Source organism: Pyrus communis, chromosome 5 (genome assembly GCF_041283825.1).
Source record: "Pyrus communis isolate YQ-2024b chromosome 5, ASM4128382v1, whole genome shotgun sequence".
Taxonomy (NCBI): Eukaryota; Viridiplantae; Streptophyta; class Magnoliopsida; order Rosales; family Rosaceae; genus Pyrus; species Pyrus communis.
In genome coordinates, this window is record NC_142569.1 from 33999727 (window position 1) to 34014685 (window position 14959).

The window sequence follows — 14959 nt, forward strand, 5'->3', positions numbered from 1 at the left end:
TACAAAAAAAAATTCGGAGGAATACTTGAGACCTCAAAGAAACTTCAAGATGATTTAATAGCAGCTGATATATGAAACCCCAAAGAAAAAAAAAATTATAGTAGCAAATAATACATAAAAAAATTAAAATGTTGAAAGAAGAAAAATTGTGATCCAGTAAACATTGGAACACATCTCCATTGAAAGGAGAAGGTTCAAGCAGAAAGGATATCGATTTACGCACAAATAAAATCCTGGAACCAGTGAATAACATTCCAAGAAGAACTATGTGCGACCCACACATTTCACACCAAACACAAACCATAAACCAATCATATTAAACGGAACTCAACCTCGAAAACCATCTGTAAAATATAAAGATAGAGAAACACGGAGAGAGGGAGGGAGAGAACTCATCCGCTTGGGAGGAGGCTCAAAGCCGTTGCGGAACTTGTTAACCCTAATTGCGCAAGGGGGTTTATATAGGAGCTGAGGGTGTGGGAAATGACTACTTTGTCCCTGTTAAATCCACAATTCGATTTATCATGTTGTTTTGTTTGTAATTTTGATGTACAATTGGAAAATAAATCTTTTTCTTAACACACTTAGGAATATTAGCCTTTGGGCCCTGTTCTTTCTTAAAGTTCTTAACTCATAATATCATGTGGCACACCGTGATTCGTTAAAAATCTTATCGAAATCTATCATCAAATATTCTGAACAGATTATGGCACATGACGTGATGAGATTGGTTAAAAATCTTATCGGAAATATATCCTCAACGATTCTAAAAAGGTAACGAAACGCAGCGCAACGGAATTGGACAAAAATCTTATCGAAATCTATCACAAAAAATTATATTTTCGAATAATGACACATAACGTGACGATATCGGTTAAAAATCATATCCAAAATTACAAACAAAAATTATTTTTTATTATTGTACGAAGTAAAAAAATACTAATATTTTATTGTCTATTGTCATTGTTATTCAGTTTAGGGGTAGAGATGCAAAAAGCAATTACTATGAAATTGCTCTAAAGCAAGAGACAATCGCCTATTGGACGGTAGTACATTTTTTAACACGTAATATTGGCATCTAACACTTAAATTTAGTTGCATGAGATAAGAAAATTTTCTTCATATTAAGTAAACTTGGTTGCATGAGATGATAAATCTCTCTGTATATTAGGCTTTCTAAGTATTGACGCAAAAAGATCATTTCTCCAGTGCCAATCGTTTGTGAGTTAAACTCACTGTCTTGCCACGCCTTTCACTGACTCGCTTGAGTCAAGCTCGATCACAAGGATCATTCATTCTTCGCTCTCATTATATCATCCGCAGGGATCGCAGCAAACAAGGTCTATATTATCATATAGAAACAACCGCATCGGCACTACCGGCAATGTTTCGCTAACCAGCAGGCAACAGAGTATGTAGATAATTATATCCAAGATCTGTTCGAAGTTGTTGAAATACACAAAAACCAACTTGTTTATGTCCTTAAATACACAAAAATAACATGCAGCCTGCATTCTGCACATACATCACCCGGAATGAACGACAAACGGTTAAAAATTACGAGACAAAACAAAAACTTTTACTTTAAAGTGATAAAATACCCCTTACAAATTGATCAATTAATCTGTTTATTAGCATGATGCACAGGCAAATCATCAAACAGCTACCAAGTTTGCTACACTGATCAATTTGAAAAAGCTTACCGGGGTGAATCCTCGATATAAGATAATATATAATGACAGTACGAAATGAATACTAATACATCGGCCAAACCAAAGTTTTTCAACCACTCTAGTTGGCGAACATGAGTGCAAAATACGACTCTTTGCTAAACTTGGAGCTAAGAGAAAGTCCTTTCGAAATCGTTAAGATGAGGGAGCAGATGCTGGAACTGACTCAACTCGTTCATTCACTCGTTGATTCCATGGACTCCACAACATCAATCAAAACTAGCATTTAAGAACTTCAGCAATTCATTCCTTTTGTCTTCAGCCGCCTTGTCCTCCTTTGTCTTCTCAAGTTTCAGTAGAATCTGCAAGACGAAAGAACACATATTTTCTCTTTCTATTTTTAGCCACAACGAACGAACAAGAGATAGACCAGCGCAGATGCCCCTAGCATCTCTAATAAATCTTTGATAAACAGTACAGAAATATATTACTGTGCAAGGCTTACCTTTTTTCCAGAGACAGCACTGCGACGAACTCCATTATCTTTGTCACGCCCTAAAAACTGTAGGAAGCAAATTGTTATTCCACTGATACGATAAAATAAAAAAGAATATTGAAGATGTAATTATAAGAGAGCGAAATGAAAACCTTTGAAAGCTGAACGGGGCCGCTACTTCTCTCATTCTTCTGTTTCTATATATGGCTCCCATTGCCAGGAAAGAACACAATCCAGACACATTATCCAGGCAAGCCAATGAGCACCCAGTCATCATGCCACAGACCCCAGCTCCAATTTCGAAGAGCCAATCCATAAAACAGGCAGAAAGTACTATAAGCACCTCAGCTATTGAAACATAATATCTTATGCATCTAATGGCCAACATTGTGAATGCAAGAAACTGTGTGTGCGTGTGACAATTTAATTAGCAGAACACAACAGGCAAGAGTGACGAGAAAATTTCCTATGTGCAACTTCTCGTCCAATTTTTTGTTTAGTCGTACTAAATTTATTTAACACACTCTGAAGCTGGATCAAGATGCATCCACAACTATATAAACAAACCCAGTAGTGTTCCACCATATATCTTAGTTAAGCCATGGTCTGGATCAGACAATGAATCAAATTTGAACAAAAAGTCACATGGAGGCAAGATGCACGATCAACTTCCACGTCTTGTCTTACTGTCTCTATATCTTTTTATTACTCTCTGAAGTTGGAGTACAATGCATGTATAACAATTTTAACAAATGCCGCAAAGTTGACAATAAATAATTTGTTTAAGCAAAAAGCTACAAAAGGACAATGATAAAAGCCTTAACACAATTAAAAATAGAGCAATCATATAGAGGCAAGAGCTCTACATTAAGCATACTGGCCTACCTCTTTGAGTTTCCTATTATGTTTACGTCGATGAGTCTTGCTCTGGTCCTTTTCCTTGCCCTAGATGGAAAGGATCAATTAAATGCGACCAACAGACTCGCAGAAGATGTAATGTAAATTTGTAATATAATTACATTACAAGGAATGCCGAACTAGCACCTTCTTATGTCTGTCACTCTTCTTGCGCTTCTTTGACTTACTAGATGTTTCAAGCTCACTGTCCAAAGAACTATCACTTCTACATTAAACAAAAAACAAATGATGTTAAAAGGAAAAGCCATCCAACTGTCGCCATTAATATTCTAACGTGCATCTAAACCGCACTGCCCAGTAAGATAATGATTTCAAATTGAAATTCTAAAGCAGAAAACCCATAACACAGCATATGAATCACTTCAGCAACTCAAAATCTTTGCCTAATAGTCATATAGCCCTTATCAATTACCTGTAGTCGACGCACCTCACAGGGTCCACATATCCTCAATATCATCCACTACCTTCCCCTTGACAACTAAAGCTTCCGGATCGAAAACCATGCTTCAATTTAACTTAAAATTGATTTTAACCAACTGATGCATGTTTTTTTTTCACAAATTAAAAGATAAAAGACCTTAACTTTGAGCTGAAACCAACCTAATTTTCCCATCCGGCCGTTTTGAAACTTTCCAATGTTAGCTACGGGAACTACACAAATCACCAAATTGCATACAAATTGCAATAATTTACATAACCATGTTAAACGCCGAATAAAATAACTAAAATTAGGGTTACTCAGAATTAGTCACATTATTCAAAACCCTAACCAAACAGAGGATAAAACTGATAACAAAATTAAAGCCACCATACATAAGCCCAAAAAATAAAAGAAGGGTTTTGTAAATTGACCTGTAATCGGAAGGAGAGGAGGAAGAGTAAGAATCCGACGAGGAGTGGCGGTGGCGGTGTCTGCGACGTCGTTTAGTGTTGGAGCGACTGGTCTTTTTTCGGATCTTGAGGGCATCTTTGTCTTTATCCTTGTCTTTATCTCGGCGACTGCGGTGGTGGCGATGATGTCTGCGGCGAGATACAGACGAAGACGACGAGGACGAGGACGAGGACGAGTCCGAGGAGTACTCAGACAACGATGAGGACGAGGCCACCATGTCTCAGAGAGAGAGAGAGAGAGTTTGAGGCGACGAAGGGTTTGAGAAACTGCAGTTCGGACCAGAACTAGAAGAAACCTTTATTTGGGGGGTCAAAACGAAATAGCCTTTTGGTTGAAGTTTTTCTTTTCTTTTGGGACCCGATTTTGGTCAATTAATTACGGTAGTGGGAAGCAACTATTTGATGTAAATGATATTTTATTACGGTGGTAAAAAGCAATTATTTTTAGGAAACTTTAATAAAAAAAAACTTTAGTTACTATTTATTTTAACAAAAAATTATATTTTTACATTAAAAAGTCAATCCTGTTACTATTTATTTTATATTTTATTTTGTCATTATCATTAAAACTCAAAGTTTTTAAACCATTTTCATTAGTTTTTCATTATTTTTTTTTTAGGGGCTTTTAGATCTAGGTCCAAAAACATAGATGGTTTTTAAGAGTGAGTCCAATTATCTAATTACATGTTTTTATTTCTTTTATATTTTTTTAAATATTAAAAATCAATTAAAATCTTCTAATATTATGCATTTTTCAACTCCAAAAAAATCTAATTAATATTTTACAAAAAAAAAAAAAAAAAAAAAAAAAACTAATATACTCACATAAATTATGTACAAAACATTGTACCTTAACTCAAGTAACAAATATATGAATATATATTATACCTGTAAGTAAGATATAAAACCTAACTAAAAGGTAGGAAAAAACATAATATACCTATAAGCAAGACACATGAATTTGCGACACGTTGATTATAAAAAAGAATCTGTCATATAGATACATAAAAATAAATTAACCTGTGATATAGGTTAATTAAAAAAATTAAAAATAAAATTTATAAATGGGGTTTAAAGCAGAAGGAAGAACAAAAAATAAAAATAAAAAGAAATAATCAAAGAGATAATTAGGAAGAAATTTGATTTTTATAATAAATCTTATCATTGAATAGATAATTATTGATAATAAAATAATTAAATTTAAGGAATTGGACTTATTTTAATAAATTGGATTATTCCTACTATTGTCTAAAAAAATTGGACATATATCAAGTTTTCCCTTTTTTTTTATACATGCAGAGACGGGATTGATTTTCACTGATTTTTCTACCTTTTTTTAGTAATTAAATATCTAACTCACTAACCCTATGACCAAATGAGGATTCTTTTTGGATACTCTATGTGAGGATCCTGGGGATCTTAAAATCGGATTCGATCATAGTATATCGTGCAGTCAAAAATCATTTTAAATAATTTTATTTAAAATTAAACATAAATAGTACCTGACGAAAACTGACCGCATGATATACGATGAACGGACACAATTTGAGGATCCCCTGATCCCTATAAAGAGGATACGGAGAAGATCCTCCTGTATAAAAAAAATACATTCGATAGTACATTGCTCTCCCTTATTTGGAGAGACTAGGATTTTCTTCCCTCCTCTTTCTATCCCCTTCTCTCACATTTTCTATTTTGTATTTCTCTTTCTATAAAAAAAATAATAATATAAGATGTTGACGTGACTTAACCGTGATTGTTCAAATAAGAGGAGAGAAAAGGAAGGGGAAGAGAAGATGATTTAAAAAAAAGAGGAGAGAAAATCCTACTCACATTTAGAGACGTTCATGCTTGTACAAGAGTTTGACTTTTCAAAGTTTCATTGCTTAGGGGTACGATGAATTTGGTTTTTTTATATTTGATCAGTCTATGTGTGGCTATCACAAGTATTTGGATGTCAATTTGTTTTTCATGCAGTAGATATTATATGGTTTTACATATGAAATTGGTTGCCTCAGTACGAGAGCCATTTTATTGATCAGAAGAAAGAAATTACATCTAAAGAGGAGGGAGAGGGTGAAGGTAAAATGAGCGAGGATATAAACCTTACTCGTCATACAACATGAAAAGAGAATATATGAAAGTTATTTTAACTTCCTAGTTCCTATTTCATTACATTCGAGTATCATGGTACAATGAATAATCGTCAAGCCTTTGGCAATGTTCAATATTCATGATCTTTTCTTTTTTTCTTTTTTTTGGGGAAACTGTACATTGTATTCTAGGGCCAAGGCCAAACAAACATACAAGGAGGTCCACAAACTACATAAGCACAAAACAAAACAATGGACCTAAATAGTACACACAAAAGAGCCCAAAACAAGTTTTGGGGCTCAAGACAAACATAGACAAAACTACAGAACTCCCTAGAACCTTGCAGTCCCCTCCGTTGCCAGAAATGTCAAGAGTCACCATCACAATCCGTCCAGCACTCCGACCAACCAGTGTTCCAACACTGTAAAACATCTATGCCAGCACAAACCCACGCCCTGAACCACCATCAAGCAGCCATCGCCCAGAAATGAAGAATCTGGTGACTTTTATAACCTACAACAACCCTCATGCCGATCGCAACCAGTAGACGAAAGAAGTCGGTGGAGAAGCCACCAACGACAATGCCAATAAAGGCAAACAAACAGAAGGTGGTAGTGTGTACACCCGAGTAAAAACTCTACGCACCTTTCAAAGAAAACACAGCCAAGTGTTGTTAAGAAAAGAGGTTGCATATCAGAAAGAGGAAGCAACAAGGAAGGATGGAGCCCACTCGAATTAGGACTGGAAGGAATTGGGAAAACAGAGTAAGAGGGATAGATGAAAGACATGGAAGTGGAAGGAAAACTAAGGTGAAGGTAGAAAGAAAAGGAAAAAGGGTGGAAGACGGAAGAAGAACAAGGAAAGACAACAGAGGACGGCCATTGACCCTCGCTGGAGCTCGGGCTGACGGCTAGGGAGAAAAAACAACAATTAAAAAACTCACATAGAGAGGTGAGAAAAACTCTCAGAAAGAGAGAATATATTGTTTGTTATCAACCACTTTCTTTGACTTGTTCCTAGTCTTTCAATCTCCTTTGAACCTTTCAATTACTACTGTGCCACACACATGGTCAGATTCTCTGTCTAGTAAGACCATTTCCAACAAAATGATCCAGAGAGCCAAAGAGCCGAAAATAGCTCGAAAATAGTCTCCAATCAAGCCAAAGGGCTCGTGGGCCCCACTGGACAAAAAAGGGCTAAAGGGCCATCCATGCGACCCAAATGTTCCAGCCAGCCAGCCCCGAGCCTGGCGACAATTCAAATTGCAGCAGCTAGCCGTTATTTTTTAATTTTTTTTTTAACAAAATTTTTAATTTTTTTTTTAATTCTATTTTTTTCCTATAACTTCCTAAGCCATTAAACAACATTAAATTAAATTAAGTAACATGAAACAACATTAAACAATATGAAACAACATTAATAACATTAAAAAACATAAAAATTATACAACATAAAAAATCCATTTAACAACATGAAACTTAAACAACATTTTTAAAAGCATTTAACAACATAAAACTTAAACGCATGCTCCATGCTTGTTTTTCCTATAAATTTAAGTTGTTGTAGTTTTTAAATTTAAGTTGTTGTAGTTTTTAAATTTAAATAATAAATTATGTTTGGCCCTTTGGCCCTCGGTTGGAGACCGTTTTTTGTGACAGGGCTAAAACGAACCATATGACCCTCAGTTGGAAATGGTAAGAAATATGGGCTTACAATGTTCATTAAAATATTAATTGCTTGAGGGGCTAAAATGAGCTCTCTGACCCTCTTTTGATTGGAGATGGTCTAAATGAGTTTACAAATGCGCGAAATCCACTTCCCTCCACCGTTTCTCTAGTTATATTATAAACCAGGAACGAGCCAACTTATTTTCCAACGTTAGATTGTCAATGATTGGATCGGAAAGGATCTTTTCCACATATTCACCATCTAAGTAGAAGATGCCGCTCTCATTAGATAGCAATGGAGGAACATACAAGAAAGAACCACTTCTTGTAAAGAACATTTGGTTGGCCAAATTGTGTACCCTAATAAAGCTCCCACTATCGGGGTCAATGCATCTTGTAAACCTCAAATTCACTAGTCATCTTAAATATGGAGTGATACGTCTAAAGTTCAATAAGACTACTCTCGAAAGTATCCATCATATGATGGATGGTTCCGTGTAGTCGGTTCGCTAATTACCTTCCATGAAAAAAAAAAAATCCATGAGCTTGGGAAAAGTAGGGCCTTTGGTCAACCAAGAGAGGTCTAGCACTTCCTGGTCAATCTTGTTGTGTTCTTCTTTCAAGTTAATTAGTCAGCTTCTAGCCGCCCAATCAATTATGTTGATCTTGAACTACAGGGAGGGGTGAATGAGGTTTTGAAAGAAATCCCTTGTCCGTCACGATGCCTGAGGACACAATCTAATAGATCATCATATCAAGTAGTTAGATCGTAGTCTCTTAACCTAAAAATGGATGCATGCGCACCAGCACCATGAGAAATCCACCAATCCATAAGTGTATCGAGAGGGAAGGGAGGGAGTACCACAGTGGAACTAAAAGTATTGTCTTAGTCCAGCAGCAGCCTTCATCTTGAAGCAATAAAATGCAATTTATAGAACCGAAACTAAACTCATACAAATTGGCAAATTTGCTGCTCAACTGGATGCATTGGACAATCTTTTTAAGGAAATACAATTGTCTACATTTACGTGTAATTTTCTATTTGTTGGAAAATGTGGGAACTCCTGAAGGCTTTTGCACCCCTCCAAATCAAGATACTTAAGCTTTGAAAGGCATCTAATGCTTCCAGGAAGGCTAATCAACGGATAAGCAGCCAATATCAATGGCGATATCTCCCTCACATAATTTACAATAGCTTAGATTTAACATTCTTAAAGAACATAAATGATTTAGAGAAGACAACACCAGGCCCCAACAAGAATAAGGACGACTCTAAAAATCCAAGAGCGCGGAGAAGGCTCCAATTCAAATCCAATCCGTTAAACTTTAAACGTTGGAGATGTTTCATGCTAACAAACGGCTCTGTTAAAGCAGTTCCCAAACAAAGTGCACTCAAGGTGGTCCATGTGCCCTGGGAGTTAATTTGTTGAAGTTTGAGCATATATCCATGCACATTTAGCCGTCTAAGAGACTTCAAAGTACAAATCGTACTTGGTAGACTCCTGAGATTTTTGCAACCACTTACATACAATCGAGAAAGCCCTACCAGATTTTTAGCTCAATCCCAGTCTGATCTAAGTAAAGCTCTGTCAAATTCTTCATCTGCTCCACAAATTCTGTTTAGGTTTTTAGTTGATGATGATATTTCCTCAATCCCAATCTCATATGATGATTTGTGGAAACAACCTAAGGCTATGTAAGATAGACGTTCTTCTCCCGATCCTTACAAATGAGGAGCCTTGTTGGCTTGAGATCGTCCTTTTTTTCTAAGCAATCTTGTAGAGCAATCTACTATCTTAATACATAAGCAAATAAATTTCAAGATTGCTCCTGCACTTACTCATTTATTTTTTTTGCCTCAAGAAACTGAGGAGATAATTGCACATGTTCTTGACGTTAAAATTGTTAGGCTGACGAGTGCTAGTAGTATACCTGTGGGTGGCCATTGGACCATATCCAACAAAGGTAGCTTGGTAAGAATATGTCTCTCCTTTATTTGCATTTAATTATTGAAATGAGATACTACGGTCACTGTGTACTATGCTTTTAAAATCTTTCTTCCATTGGATTTTTACTGTCCAATTCTTTCTCCTTTTATTTTTCTTTGGTTCCATTCTTAACCCTAATCCTAAAAAAATACTAAATGCAGGTTCATCAAACGCATCGATCAAAGACTTGAATGAAATTTTAGCACTTGTTGAGCTCCCTGTGGTTGTCGGAACAGTTAACACAATTAACACTGAATTTAACTCCCGGGTTGTGTTATCCACACACTCATTTTTATTTCTCATACATTCCTTGTTAATTTCCGTCCTTTAATCTTCTTCGGTTCATCAGATTCGACGATCAAAAATTAAAAAAATGTACAAGAAATAAAAAATGTGTGTGTAGATACCACACCCAATCTAAAGACATCGTGCAGCAACTAGACTTCGGGACCAAGTAAGTTTATTAATAAAATACAACAATTGTTATTTTACATTGAATGAAGATGATGACAAGGTAAACATCCATTTAACTTGGTCCTTACTCCAGGGAAATGGGAGTGTTCTCCACGTAGTCAGATAAGTCATACATCTCTACAGATATTACAAAAACACCATTCTTTCTTTTGGTCATCGCGTTTTGACCAACATGTGAAAATGTGGATTAATAACATATACAAATATATACACATTATATAATAATAATAAGAACAATAACAATAAACAATAATAATAGTGAACAAATACATTTTATAGCTGGCTTAATGTAAGATTTATCTCATTTTCCTACTTTCTTAGTATAGATACTATTATTTGTTAAAAAAAAAAAAAAAAAGGGTTCTCACATAAACCCATCCCAACATGCTCTGACCCTTAGCCAAATATGAGTTTTAACTCAAAATTTATTTTTGGAGTAAATTTAGGCCAAATTTCCCTATGGATTAATGGGCTCACCATCATATATGTGTATTTTTTTTAATTTTATATTTATAAATTCATTAAATATAACGGTTAAGATCTTATATAATCAAATCTAACAGTAAAAAAAAAAAATGTAACGATCCAAATTAAAATCCAGTGGCTAAAATAATTAAAAAAAAATCATTTAGGTGTTTCATATTCTTTTATAGTATTCCACGAGTTTCATGATGTCGGTTTAATGATTTTTCAATAATAATTGGAATCTAAATATTTTTAGGTTGAAATGTTCATAAAATTAAATTACGATAGTTTACATAATTTTTTTTTAAAGTTACTATATATATATAAAACCATAATAAAATTATTGATAGTTTACATAATTTTTTTTAAAGTTACTATATATATATATAAAACCATAATAAAATTATTCTTTAATAATCTCATACTAAAATTTTAACCATGAAGATTTGGACCAGAAAAGTTATTTATGGATTAAAATCCTACATTTTCTATGTAACTTCCCACACATCGACCAACGGAGAGGGGGTGATGTGCCTTATCTGTACATGCCCACCTCCATATAGCACGAGACCTTTTGGGAATTCATTGGCTTCGGATTCCATTGGAACTCCGAAGTTAAGCGAGTTCAGGCGAGAGCATTCCCAAGATGGATGATCTATTGGGAAGTTATCATGTGAGTTCCTATAAATAAAATCGTGAAGGCGTGGTCGAGGCCCAAAACGGATAATATCGTGCTGTAGGCGTGGTCGAGGCCCAAAACAGATAATATCGTGCTACGACAGAGTCGAGCCCGGGATGTGGTGGAGCACAGGTCGGGATGTGGCATTCTAGGTTAAAACTTTTTAGGTTTTAACCCAAATGTTGGAAATGGTACCATTGACGAAATTAAACTCTTTTTATTTTAATAAGAATACTTTCTGGATAATCACCTGTGAGTTCTCATCTTTTTATTTTGTCCAATAATGTTTTAACGCATATTTTATTTAAAAAATACTAGACATGTTATTTAATATTTTTTTTACTTTAAAAATTAAAAAAAGAGATGTATTAGTTTATAAGAGCAAATCAGAGAGTAAGTAAATAGAGAGCTTACAAATTTACAAATTTACACTTTTTATCATTTTGAAAAAAAAATTTGGTCAAAATTTTAATTTTAATTGTTTATTTTGGCAAAATTTTTTGTTGGCATTTAGTTTGGAGTCTGGACATCTGAAATATATAAAAAGAACGGGAGGAAAAAATTGTTGTTGACCTGTCTGCAATCAAAAACCCTAATTGCCCTCTCTCTTCCTCAACCTCCAAAACCCTAGTTTTTCTACACTCGTACCTTGCAGTCAGGTGTCGCCCTCAATCCATGGCAACCAGTAAGTCTTGTTTTCTTCTTCTTCGATTATTGTTCTCGTATTTGTTTCCAATAAAATTAAATTGAAAAATTAATTGGGAATTTGCAGGATTGCAATTCGAGAACTCGTGCGAGGTTGGGGTGTTTTCGAAGCTGACGAATGCGTACTGTTTGGTCTCCATCGGAGGCTCTGAGAACTTCTACAGCACCTTTGAGGCGGAGTTGGCTGATGTCATCCCCGTCGTGAAAACCTCCATCGGCGGCACTCGCATCATAGGCCGCCTCTGTGCTGGTATTCTTTTCTATTGTATATCTTTTATTTGTCTTTCTTTTTGGTATTAATCGAGAATTAAAAAAATTCTAGATTGTTTATATGAATTTTGAAAATTTATTGAAATTTGGATTTCAGGAAACAAAAACGGGCTTCTTTTGCCTCACACTACCACCGACCAAGGTACTTTTTGTTTTTTCGTTTTCTTTTTGTTTTTGGGTATTTTATGTTTGATGTTGTCGTGTTTCGGTTTTCCGACTTATTGGGCTTCTGTTTTTATTGAAATTGAAGAACTCCAGCACTTGAGGAACAGCTTACCTGATAACGTTGTTGTTCAGCGTATCGAAGAGAGGCTATCGGCTCTTGGTAACTGTATCGCATGCAATGATCATGTTGCTCTTACACACACTGATCTTGACAGGGTATTCTTTTAATACTTGATTTTATCATGTGCAGTCTTTGCTTTCCCTTGAAATAAAGCACAATTTTGTATGTGAATTCAATGCGAGTAACCCATAAAGCTCCTCTTCACAAATAGATTCCAACCTCTTTGGAATCATAGGAAACTAGGAAGGCATCGTACATCTATCAAAAGATGATCCCTGTTTAGCGTGTAAGAGTATTCACAGGGGTTACTGCGGAGCATGTTCAAACCATTTTACAGGAAAAATATAACTCAATATCGACCATATGCAACTGTGGATAGTCACATTATTTGCCAAACAGTTTTAATTTACTTTGGAATGATATATACGTAACTTTGTTCAGAAATTAAAGAGGAATTGAATGGTTGGATAGTGTCACTTATTATGCATAGCATGACATTTCACCAAACAGTTTGATTTTACTTCAGAATGATATATATGTAACTTTGTTCAGAAATTAAAGAGGAATCAAATGGTTGAAAAGACTTTGGTTCCTCCACCAAAGACATCTTAACATACCAAATCCTGAGGCTTCAGAAGCTTTTTGCATATTGACTGTTTAGCAATTCTTTGAAAATGTTTTGAGGTCAAGTTCTCGGGTTTTAATGTGGTTGTATGTTTTGACCGAGTCCATACGCATATATCGCAAGCCGCGTTTCTTGTGCTTCTTGCAAGCAAACTTTAGCTCTCATATGAACTTAGACTACTCTTTTCCATTTAGCCGATGACATTAAACTTTGAATCCATTCATTTTGTTCATTTCGTTGTATTTGCTATTTTGCATAGGAAACTGAGGAGATGATTGCAGATGTTCTTGGAGTGGAAGTTTTTAGGCAGACTATTGCTGGTAATATTCTTGTGGGCAGCTACTGTTCCTTCACCAACAGAGGTGGCTTGGTAAGAATATGTCTTCTTGGGCTGGTGTTTCTGATACGTATTTTGTGGAAGATTTGTACTTTCATTATTTCATATTTCTTGTCCCTTTGGTCCCACTCTAATTAAGAAATGTGTAGGTTCATCCCCATACATCTGTTGAAGACTTGGATGAACTGTCAACGCTTCTTCAGGTCCCTCTTGTTGCTGGAACAGTAAACCGTGGTAGTGAAGTGATAGCTGCAGGCATGACAGTGAACGACTGGACAGCATTCTGCGGGTTAGACACCACTGCCACAGAACTCTCGGTTATTGAAAGCGTTTTCAAGTTGAGGGAAGCTCAACCTAGTGCTATTGTGGATGAAATGAGGAAATCTTTGATCGACAGCTATGTCTAAATCTTGTGCGTAAAACTCATGGATATTTCCTGTTTTCTTTCTGGTCAATGTTTTTAAATAGTATTAACGAGTCTTGTGTACGTCTTAAAATCTTAATCATAAGAAGTCTGATTTTGCAAAGTTGTATAGTTTTGTGCAATCTGGTACTACAATTACAATGTTAACCTCGAAATTGTTATATTTTTCCCGAAAGTCAGTGAAATCGGAAATTTGGTGATGTAATTTACTTTGGTTACATAACCTTTGCTTTATCGCATCTTACTTACTTTTATAGTCTCTTTTAAAGGTCATTGTTATTTTCATTCTAATTTTATGTAACAAACAATGTTCCTTTTGCACTCTCTCATATGGCCAAATAGTTTTCAATCTAAATAACTTTTGGTACGAATAAACCTTAAAATAAAATAAGCAAAAAAAAAAAAAAAAAAAAATCCTTGATTCGCAATATAGATTGAACTTTACTTTGGAGCCACAGCGAAGTTAAAGGATGTTTTACCAAAACATCGACTTTAGACCTTTGCCAAGAAAAGAAGAAAATAAAAACATTGACTTTTTGACAATTTTTGTATAAACAAATGTCTCAGAACGAAAAATGTAACAAATCTGGGAAAAATAGAATTAAAAAAGGGTTTTTTTTATTAACACCTCACATGTTGTTAAATACATCCCATTTAAAAATGTAATACTAAACAACTTGTAACTCTAATATGAAATGACTATTCGAACCCTCATAACTATTCTTACTCTCCATTATAGAACAAAACCCTAAAAACACAAACAAGTTGATGAAAATATATCTTTTGATGAACTGAATAAAAAATCGAGTTTTGCTCCTTGTTCATTCGTTGGTTTTCACATTCATGAAATTATTTAAATAATGGAAAAAGAATTTCACTTTTTGCAATGCCCTGTTCTAATTGGAATCCAAGAAATAGAAAGAAAACTAAAGAATGTTGAAAATTTTAAGATGTAATTAAATGCAATATT

The 14959-nt window shown here is 34.9% G+C and overlaps 2 protein-coding genes across 3 annotated transcripts; one reads left to right on the top strand and one right to left on the bottom strand.

Moving 5' to 3' along the window:
* Window positions 1–1557: 1557 nt before the first annotated feature.
* Window positions 1558–4294, bottom strand: LOC137725561 (uncharacterized). 2 transcript variants are annotated; one of them, XM_068464287.2, is made up of 6 exons: window positions 3937–4293; window positions 3211–3289; window positions 3052–3111; window positions 2319–2363; window positions 2176–2232; window positions 1558–2032 (listed from the first exon to the last, which is right to left on the bottom strand). In XM_068464287.2, exons 1-6 carry the CDS (start codon window positions 4191–4193, stop codon window positions 1940–1942), a joined length of 591 nt encoding a protein of 196 aa, XP_068320388.2. In that variant the 5' UTR covers window positions 4194–4293; the 3' UTR covers window positions 1558–1939. The 2 variants fall into 2 exon arrangements, 1 of the variants encoding a protein (XP_068320388.2); XR_015963189.1 differs by having other exon boundaries at window positions 1689–2032; window positions 2319–2457; window positions 3048–3111; window positions 3937–4294.
* Window positions 4295–11844: 7550 nt separating this feature from the next.
* Window positions 11845–14194, top strand: LOC137726068 (eukaryotic translation initiation factor 6-2). Its single transcript, XM_068464930.2, has 6 exons — window positions 11845–12027; window positions 12115–12297; window positions 12415–12459; window positions 12568–12698; window positions 13488–13598; window positions 13715–14194. The coding sequence occupies exons 1-6, from the start codon at window positions 12018–12020 to the stop codon at window positions 13970–13972; spliced, it is 738 nt and encodes a 245-aa protein (XP_068321031.1). The 5' UTR covers window positions 11845–12017; the 3' UTR covers window positions 13973–14194.
* The last annotated feature ends 765 nt before the right edge of the window (window positions 14195–14959 follow it).

Coding starts and splice junctions, on each gene's coding strand:
- LOC137725561 (XM_068464287.2), bottom strand. CDS start 4,193: ATGGTGGCCTCGTCCTCATCGTTGTCTGAGTACTCCTCGGACTCGTCC. Junction 2,364..3,051: donor ATAATAGGAAACTCAAAGAG/GTAGGCCAGTAT, acceptor AGCCATATATAG/AAACAGAAGAATGAGAGAAG. Junction 2,033..2,175: donor GTGCTGTCTCTGGAAAAAAG/GTAAGCCTTGCA, acceptor TTCGTCTTGCAG/ATTCTACTGAAACTTGAGAA.
- LOC137726068 (XM_068464930.2), top strand. Junction 12,298..12,414: donor CATAGGCCGCCTCTGTGCTG/GTATTCTTTTCT, acceptor TTTGGATTTCAG/GAAACAAAAACGGGCTTCTT. Junction 13,599..13,714: donor TCACCAACAGAGGTGGCTTG/GTAAGAATATGT, acceptor AGAAATGTGTAG/GTTCATCCCCATACATCTGT.